Here is a 9,957-nt window from a genome sequence, read left to right on the forward strand (position 1 = left end):
GGTGCTAAGATCCCACTACTCAATGGTCAGCTCTGTTGGGCTGCTTTTCAGAAACTCCCACTACCAGATTTGCAACTGTTCTTGCTATTAAGAATTTTTTTTAAGTTTATTTTCATTCTTTAGTAATCTCTACACCCAGCATGAGTCTCGAACCCACGACCCTGAGACCAAGAGTTACATGCTCCTCCGACTGAGCCAGCCAGGTGCCCCTACAACACCTTCCCATCAGTGCACTCACACAGGAGCTCTGCAGCGAAGCCAATGCCCCCATCCTGATTTCCGTTCCTTTCTTTTTTGGGCAAATATCACTTTGCTGTAACTTAAAGTGTTTTTTTAGGGGGGGTGGATACCTTTTTATCGTATGACCTACAAATTAGTCAATGTGCCTGAGGGAATGAAAGTATTGAAAATTAACACAATGACTCTATCCCAAAATAACGGCCACCCAACCCCCAACCAACCAAATACCTCGAAATTCAACATTTCAAAATAGCATGGCCAACATGAAAACAATCTTGAAGTGTTAGAAATTCTCAAGAGAATATTAGTTTACACCTTTAGTAGATCTGTAGAATTTGTAGTATCCAGAAGGCCAATTTTTAATGTTTATTTATTTTTGCGAGAGAGAGACAGAGCATGAAAAGAAGAGGGGCAGAGAGAGAGAGAGACACAGAATTGGAAGTAGGCTCCGGGCTCTGAGCTGTCAGCACAGAGCTCAACATGGGGCTCAAACCCATGAAGTGTGAGATCATGACCTGAGTCAAAGTTGGGCAGTTAAACCACTGAGCCATCCAGGAATCCCTGGAAGGCCTATTTTGACTAACATGTAGTTCTTCTCTAACCTTTTCACCTTTCTTAGGTCAATCAATATTAATCCAGTATTGGGGGATTTTTTGCTTCTTTTATCCTTTAGGCAAATTTTCAAAGCCTTCAAACTACTCTCCCATTCTCACTGTAACGTGACTGTTCCAGCAACGTTTTCAGGTTGATACATCAAAATATTACAGAAAATTAGAACCTAGAGCTGTCACTCCCTACAATGCCTTTCCAAACACTTAAAAACATCAACAGAAGGACTGGGTACTCGAACTCTGAAGCTGTCCCCCCACCACCAGTCTCAGCTTCACTAAACCGACATTAGTTACTCATGCAGCGTGTTCTGAGCGTACATTTCTCCCTCACCCCAATGTTTGTTTTGTAATGTTTATTTTTCAGAGAGAGAGACAGAGGCAGACAGACAGAGGGACAGAGCATGAGTAGGGGAGGGGCAGAGAGAGGGAGACACAGAATCTAAAGCAGGCTCTAGACTCTGGACACTGAGCTGTCAGCACAGAGACTGATGCAGGGCTCGAACTTTCGAACCTTGAGATCATGACCTGAGCCGCAGCCCCCCAGGTACCCCCACCCCAATGTGTATAATTCACCCACTAGCTAGGAGCTTCTGTGTGGCTTTAACTTAGTATAACTGAACCCTCTCCTAACCTGCTCCTCTATGTCTTATTTGAATACTTCCACAGTCAGCATGAGCCCCAAGATGACCCCACAGAAGGACTCCTTAAAGGATATCTGTGTTTTGGGTGGTGGGTTCAGGCCCCGCATCCGGCTCTGAGCTGGCAGCTTGGAGCCTGCAGTCGGCTTTGGAATCTTTGTCTCTCTCTCTCTCTCTCTCTCCCTTTCTCACTTGCGCTCTGTCTCTCTCTCAAAAACAAATAAACATTAAAAAATAAGATAAGATAAATTATATCTGTGTTAGAATATACACATATGTGTATATATTTGCGGTATGTAGATATATCGATAGACATATCTATATGCTTGCAAAAATATATATATATGATTTTGTATATGGAAAAGGAGAAGCAATTCATTTTTTCTTTTCCTTTAAGAAGTAGGTGTGCCCGGGTGGCTCAGTTGGCTAAGTATCTGACTTCGTCTCAGGTCATGACCTTGTGGTTTCCGAGTTCGAGCCCCACATCGGGCTCCGTGCTCACAGTTCAGAGCCCAGGGCTTGCTTCGGGTTCTGTGCCTCCCTCTTTCTCTCTGTGCCCTTGCCCCACACATGCTCTCTCTGTCTGTCTGTCTGTCTGTCTGTCTCTCTCTCAAAAATAAATAAACATTAACAAAAAAAGAAATCACGTTCCCTCTGGTAATGGGAAATATCCATAAGCTGGAGTTCACGTACCCCATTTTTCATCCACAATGACTCCTAAAGTTGACTTACTTGCCCACGTTACAGAGCACCCGGAGCACACCAATGTGGGAACACCTGGAACGGGAGGGGTACGCGTCCCAGAGCCCGTTTCAGAATGACTGCCCAGCCGTTCAGGTTTACTGACCTGCACTCTGGTTTCACTCACGTCCATGCTTCTTGCAAGTTCCTTTCTGAGGGGAGAAAACCACAAATGGTTAGTATTTGGAGCCGGGGATAAAAGGAAATGTACACGTATACATTTTATGCTTGTATTAAAATGTGTGCCCTCCCCTCGTGAGCCCAGCACCAAAGAATCTTTTCCGTCCTTCCCAATTCCAGGCTTGCTATATGGATGGTTTCCCCTCAACATGGAAGGTGGTAGTCAAGATAAATCATTTTAATGCACTATTTGAACAAAAAGATTAGGGGCGCCTGGGTGACTCAGTTGGTTAAGCATCCAACTTCGGTTCAGGTAATAATTTCATGGTTCGTGAGTTTGAGGCTCGCATCAGGCTCTGTGCTGACAGCTCAGAGCCTGGAGCCCACGTCGGATTCTGTCTCCCCCTCTCTCTAGGTGCCTTCCCCACTCACGTTCTCTCTCTCTCTCTCTCTCAATAATAAATAAACAGTAAAAAATTTAAATAAAAAATAACATAAAAATAATGCACACAAATCTAAGATGAACAAACTATCACATTTCTATTTATTTATTTTATAAATTATTTTTACAGTAAGCTGTATGCCCAACTAGTGGTTTAAACTCACAACCCCGAGATCAAGAGTCACATGCTCTTCTGACTGAGACAGCCAGGTGCCCTTCCAAAATTTTTTTGTTTATTTAAAAATAATTTTAATTAGGCTCTGTACCCTAAGTGGGGCTCAAACACTTGACACACAGATAAAGAGTCACAGTCTCTTCTGACTGAGCCAAACAGGTGACTCCCTCCCTTTAAATTTTACTTATGTATAAAAAATTTTTAGTAGTTTTTTGTATTTTTGAGAGAGAGAGAGAGGTGTGCCTGAGTGGCTCAGTCAGTTAAGCATCCGGGTTCAGCTCAGGTCATAATCTCACAGATGTGGGATCGAGCCTGGCGTCAGGCTCTGTGCTGATATCTAGGTCAGAGCCTGGAGCCTGTCTTCAGATACTGTGTCTCCCTCTCTCTCTGACCCTCCCCTGCTCAAGCCATTTCTCTCTCTCTCTCTCTTTCAAAAAGAGAAAATAAATGAAACATTAAGAAATCAAAATAAAAAGAGAGCAAGAGAGACAGAATGCAAGCAGGGGAGGGTCAGAGAGACAGAATGAGACACAGAATCCGAAGCAGGCTCCAGGTTCCAAACTCTCAGCACAGCGCCTGATATGGGGCTCGAAAACATTACCTGAGCCAAAATTAGACTGACTGAGCCACGCAAGCGCCCCCCTCATAATTTTAAATGAAAGGATCCAGCACTACAGCTGCAGGAGAGCGCCTTATTCTCCTTACCCTGATACCAATAAAATGTTACTTACACAAAGCTACCAACACAGACAATTAAAAAATATACAAATTAGACTGCATCAAAATTAAAAACCTCTGTAGACCAAAGTACAAAACCAATCAAGTGAGAGGCACCTCGGTGGCTTGATTGGTTAAGGGCCTGACTCTTGATTTAGGTTCAGGTCCTGATCTCATCGTATGGGGGGCTGAGTCCCACGTCAGGCTCTGTGCTGAGTGTGGAATCTGCTTAGGATTCTCTCCCTCCCTCTGCCCCCCCTCACCTCGCACGTGTGCACTCAGGTGCATGTGGGCTCCTTCTCTCTTTCCCTCTCTCTCAAAATAAATTTCAAAAACTTAAAAAAAATCAATAGAGTGAAAAGGCAACCCATCCAATGGGAGAATATATTTGCAAATCATATATGTGATACGGAGTTAATATCCACAATACATTAAAGACTACAACTCAATAAATAAACAAGCATCCAGTTAAGAAGTGGGCAAAGGCCTTGAATAGACATTTCTCCAAAGATGATATACAAATGGCCATGAAAAGATGCTCAACATCAGTGATTAATTACTAAGGAAATGCGGATCAAAAGCACACTGCCACCACTTCATACCATTAGAAAGGGTACTATAAAAACCAAACCAAACCAAACCAAACAAAACAGAAAACAACAAGTGCTGGTGAGGATGTGGAGAAATTGGAACCCTTGTGCAGCTGCTAAGGAAAACAGAATAGCTGCTCAAAAACGAAAACACAACATTACCAAATGATCCGACAATTCCATTTCTGAGTATATGCCTGAACCCCCTGGAAACAGGCCCTTGGAAAGATGTTTTCACAGCTATGGGCACAGCAGTGTAATTCAGAAGAGCCAAAAAGTAGAAGCAACCCGAGTGCTCATCAATAATCAATGGATAAATAAAATACGGTATATTCACACCGTGGAATATCATTCAGCCTTAAAGAGGAAGGAAAGTCTGACATATTCTACCCCAAAGAGGAATACTGAAGACTGTTTGCTCCGGGGGGGTGGGCACAATGCGTGAAGGGGAGTGGGAGGAACAGGCTTCCGATAAAGGAATAACTAAGTCACGGGAATAAAGGTACAGCATAGAGAATGTAGTCCATGAGACTACAATAGTGTCAGCGGATGCCCCTTGGCAGCTCCACTGGTAGCCAGCATAGCAAACACTGAGGGAGGCTGAATCAGCATGTCGTACACCAGAAACTAATGTAATGTTGTTTGTCAACTAAACTCAAATAAAAATGTTAAAAAAAATTTTAAGTGTTTAAAAAACTTTCTAACATTTATTAATTATTGAGAAACAGAGAGAGACAGAGCTTGAGCATGGGAGGGGCAGAGAGAGGAGGAGACACCGAATCCAAAGCAGGCTCCAGGCTCTGGGCTGTCACCACAGAGCCCAATGCTGGCCTTGAACCAGTGAGCAGTGAGATCATGACCTAAGCCAAAGTCAGATGCTCAACCGACTGATCCACCCAGGTGCCCCTCAAATAAAAAATTTTTTAAAATGAGGACACACACAGGCACCTGGGTAGCTCAATCGGTTTAACTTCTGACTTAAGCTCAGGTCATGATCTCATGGTTTTTGAGTTTGAGCCCTGCACTGGGCTCTCTGCTATCAGGGCAGAGCCTGCTTTGGATCCTCTGTCCCTCTTTCTCTCTGCCCCTCCCATGTGCTGTCTCTCTCTCTGAAAAATAAACACTAAAAAGTAAACGTTAAAAAAATTTTTTAAAACTCTCAAAAATAAAAATAAAAATAAATGTAAAAAAAATACAATAAAAAAATAAAAAATTCTCTCTCTCACACACACACACTCTATTGTGCATGCGCGTGCACGCACGCGTGCACACACACACACACACACACACACAGAGGAATATTACTCAGCCAGAAAAAATGAATGGGATATTGCCATAAGCAACAAAACAATGAAACTAGATGGTATTACGCTAAGTGAAATAAGTCAGATGAAGACAAATACCATATGATTTCACTTATATGTGGAACCTATTTTTTTTAAGTTGGCTTAATGCCTACTCTGGGGTCCACCGCAGAGCTTGAACACACGATCCTGAGATCAAGATCTGAGCTGAGATCAACAGTCAGAGGCTTGACCCACTGAGCCACCCAGGGACCCGTATAGGTGGAATCTAAAAAACAAAACGGATAGAAGAAAAACCAGACTCTAATAGAGAGAAGAAACAGATGGTTCCCAGTGGGGAATTGAGTCAGGGGACAGGTGACATAGAGGGGATTAAGAAGCAGAAACTACCAATTATAAAATAAATAAGTCATGACAGTGAAAACACAATGTAGGGAATATTGTCAATAATATTGTACTAATGTTCTACGGTGATGGATGGTGACAACACTTATTATGGTGAGGGCAGAGTCATGTATAAAGTCGTTGAATCTCTGTGTTGTACACCCAAAACTAATATAACACTGTACAACAATTATATGTCAATAAAATGCCAAAAAGCCTTAAAAACAATTAAAACACTGTATACTGTGTAAAATAAACCAGGCTCAAAGAGACAAGATCACAGAAAGGAAGCAGAACGTTGGTTACCAGGGACAGGAGGGGGGTATCATTGTGTAATGGTAATAGATGCAATATGAAAAGATTTGTGAAAATGAATGGTGGTAGTGGGGGCATACCAATAATGTGTGCGTTGCCACTAAAAATGGTAAAGGCAGGATAGGTTACAAGATCGTTTACAAAATAAAGAAATCAGGAAACAATTAATAGATTAGTCTTTAAAGAATAAAAATGGGCGAAAGACTTGAACATGCACATGAAAAGATGCTCCACATCACTAGTCAATAGGGAAATGCAAATCAAACCACAATGAGATACCACTTCACAGAGGTGGCTGATATTAAAAACAGGGGCATCTGGCCGGTGCAGTTGGTGGAGCGTGTGACTCTTGGTCTCAGGCTTGTGAGTTCAAGTCCCACATTGGGTGTAGACATTACCTCAAAATAACATATTTTTCATTAAAAATCCAAAAAAAACAAGTGTTAACAAGAAGGTGAAGTCGTTAACTCCTTGTGGACCTGTGTGCTGCTACTGGGAATGTAAAATGGTGCGGCCACATGGGACACAGCACTGTAGGCAGCTCAAAAACATTAAATAGAATTGCCGAATGATTCAGCAATTCTGGATATATACCCCAAATAATTGAAAACAGTGACTCCAACTGCTATTTGCACACCCATGTTCACAACAGCATTCTTCACAATAGCCAAACCACTCAGCGCCCATCAAAAAGTGAAGACATCAACGACACTCCGTATTTACACACAATGGAATATTACTCAACCCTGAAAAGGAAGGCGATTCTGAGACCTACGCTATCACGACGAACCCTGAGAACATTACAGTAGGTGAAATGCTCCAGTCATTAAAAAGAAAAATACGATGGGCCTCCACTCATATGAGGCACCTACGGTAGTGAAATTCATCAGAACACAAAGTAGGAAGGAGATCGCCAGCGGCTGGGGGCGTCAGGGGAAAAGGGGGTTCCCCGTGCATCCTTTCAGTTTTGCAAGGTGAAAAGCATTCTGGAGATCCATTGTAAAATATATGAATGCTCTTTACTAAACTACACATGGACAATAGTTAAAATTGTACATTTAATTTTTACATATAATTTACCACAATTTATTTTTTTAAGTTTGTTGTTTTTAGTAATCTCTACGCCATGTATATGGCTCAAACTTAGGACCCTGAGATCAAGAGCTGCGTGCTCCTCTGAGCCAGCCACGACTCCCTGTTTTACCGGTTTTTTAAATACAGCTTTTTTTTTACGCATTAAATTTGTGTGTGTGTGTGTGTGTGTGTGTGTGTGTGTGAGAGAGAGTGATCGAGCAAGAGAGAGCACTTCTGGACGGAGCCTGGTGCGGGCTCCAGAGGGCTTGAATGGGTCAAACTCACGAAGCGGGAGGTCACGTCCTGAGCTCAAATCCAGAGTTGGACGCCTAACCGCTTCAATGACTGAGCCACCAAGGCTCCACCGAAGTTTTTTTTCAGATTTGTTTGATTATGTAATCTCTATGCCAACGTGGGGCTCGATCTGACGAACTCACGAACCCAGAGATTAGGAATCCCCGGCTCTCCCAACGAGCCCGCCGGGCGCCTCTACCCCAATTTCAAACACAAAAAGACCACCCACCACAGTTTCCAGACTTGTTTCGTTTCATTACCGTATAAAAATATTTCCCATGATGCACAGAAGCATTCTTCCCACCCCTAGTCGTTTTAGGGTTAAGAGAAGGAGGTGGGGGGGGCTTGTTGAGGGGGGTTGTAGGGGCGGGGACGCAATGGGTGGGGGGGTTGGGAAACAAAGATGCCTAGAAAAAAGGCCTGGGTCCCTGGAGAACTGGGCACCTGCCGGATCAAGGCTCTTACCTTGTCGGACCATCAACGTATTGAGTGCGCTGGAAAACGTTTTCCAGCTCCTGCACCTGAACCGCCGTGAACCTAGAGCGCAGGAGTCCTTGAGGCCCGCCACAGGCCGGAAGAGCCCCAACGGCTGCCCCTTGCGGTGGCGGTTCAGGGTGCTGCTGCCCCAGCTCCTGGACGCCACCGCCGATCTCCTGGTTCCCTGAGCCGTCGTGGTTCACCACGCCTTCAGCGTTGATGTCGCCTTCACGCCTGACGTCGCCTTCATGGTTGACAGAGCTGAAGAAGCCTTCATAGTTGCCGTCATGGTCGGCGTCTCCGGAGTTAATGCTGCCCACTGGGCCGGGAAGGACTTCCTTGGCTTCTGGTGCTGCCTCCTCCACAGGTTCGGATCTTACTTCCACTTCTTGCATTCCTACCCAGCGGTAGTCGGGATCTAGGAATTCACCCGGGTCGAAGCAGTCGCCACTGGGCAGTGGCTCCATGGCGGTAGTGAGTTGGAAGGCCACCGCCTCCGCAAGCCCTGTGGTGACTGAGAGCCGAGTGGGTCTTTTGGCGTCTTGTAGCAGTTCGAAAAGTTTGGCACAGGTCCAATACTTATCGCTGGACTCTTTGAACCATTGCTATTGGCTGTCTTTTTCTGCCTACTTCGGTGGGTGGGGCTTGCTGAGGAGCGCCAGCGGCAGGGGCGTGGCCAAAAAGTAAGGGCCCCAAGGGAAAGACGGGAGTTTGTGTTTACGACCAATGAGGGCTCTAGTTTATTTATTTAAAAAATTTTTTAAGTGTATCTATTTTAAGAGAGAGAAACTGAGTGCCATCAGGGTAGGGGGGCAGAGAGAGAAGGAAGCACAGAATCCGAAGCAGACTCCAGGAGCTGAGCTATCAGCTCAGGGCTCCATGCGGGACTCGAACTCCCGAACTGGGAGATCCTGATCTGAGCCAAGTCGGAGGCTCAACAGACTGAGCCACCCAAGTGCCCCTGGGGGCTCTAATTTAAAGTTCGGTTTACCACGCCGCACTTGAGCAGAGTGTCTGGTCTGAAGACCGCGCTGTACGGAGAATGCAAACTGATTTGGGGGGCAAGTGAGGGACAGGGAGAGATGGGGGCTCCAGACGTCACACTGCCGACAGGAGTCCTTTTGGAAAAGTTCTGAGAAAGTCTCATGGTCCAAACCTCTGGGTACACCCCAAGCTAATAATTAAGCAGACATGATGAACCGAGTTTCTGCAAGGGCACAGAAAGCGGAGCCCCACCCCCTCACCCCCGCCATGTTTCCTGGGTGGTCAGATACAGATCTTGGGGCTTGCAGAGCATTCTGGGTAAGATTCACTCTATGGGAAATCCAATGTGCCAGATGAGAAAGTTCAAGTACACCAGATTTTTAGTAATGAGTCCACATCAGAGCGCAAGTGCAGACGCCAGCCCAGTGCTTAGTGCACCCAAGAACCCCTGCGTTTTGCCGGTTGTGGATGCCACAGTGCCCTGTGCATCTTCATCGGCGCTCCACTCCAGCGTCTGCAGAGCGGTTCCCCTCTACAAGCTCATCTGTTCCCTGTGCTGGGCTGCTGGCATGAACTCGGGTCAGTTTCCACCTCTCCCCCTGCTGCTGCCTCCACCTCCCCTCGCCTTTCTTTTTTTCCCTAAAAATATCATCCTGATGTCTTGCTCAGTAAAAAATCAAATTGTATTTATGGTCAAACAAAAGAGATCCAGGCCAGTGTAAGGAAGGAAAAAATTTTCCATCTGTCCTTCAAGGTCTTCTTCTAGCTGGTTTAGGAATTAAATTTGCCATGAGTTTGATGGGAGAGAAAACAAAGTTTTATCACGCGCACAGAGGCCCAATAATGACACC

The 9,957-nt window shown here is 45.0% G+C and overlaps 1 protein-coding gene across 1 annotated transcript in view; it reads right to left on the bottom strand.

The window, feature by feature from the left end:
• Positions 1-8,589, bottom strand: part of LOC115283950 (rhox homeobox family member 1-like) — a 10,300-nt gene extending 1,711 nt beyond the window's left edge. Inside the window, exons 1-2 of the mRNA XM_029930461.1 lie at positions 8,111-8,589; positions 2,337-2,382 (exon numbers count right to left, since the gene is read on the bottom strand). Of these exons, the coding sequence (XP_029786321.1) occupies positions 2,337-2,382; positions 8,111-8,589 (525 nt within the window). The remainder of the gene's footprint in view (positions 1-2,336; positions 2,383-8,110) is intronic.
• Positions 8,590-9,957: the final 1,368 nt, after the last annotated feature.

Source organism: Suricata suricatta, chromosome X, assembly GCF_006229205.1.
Source record: "Suricata suricatta isolate VVHF042 chromosome X, meerkat_22Aug2017_6uvM2_HiC, whole genome shotgun sequence".
Taxonomy (NCBI): domain Eukaryota; kingdom Metazoa; phylum Chordata; class Mammalia; order Carnivora; family Herpestidae; genus Suricata; species Suricata suricatta.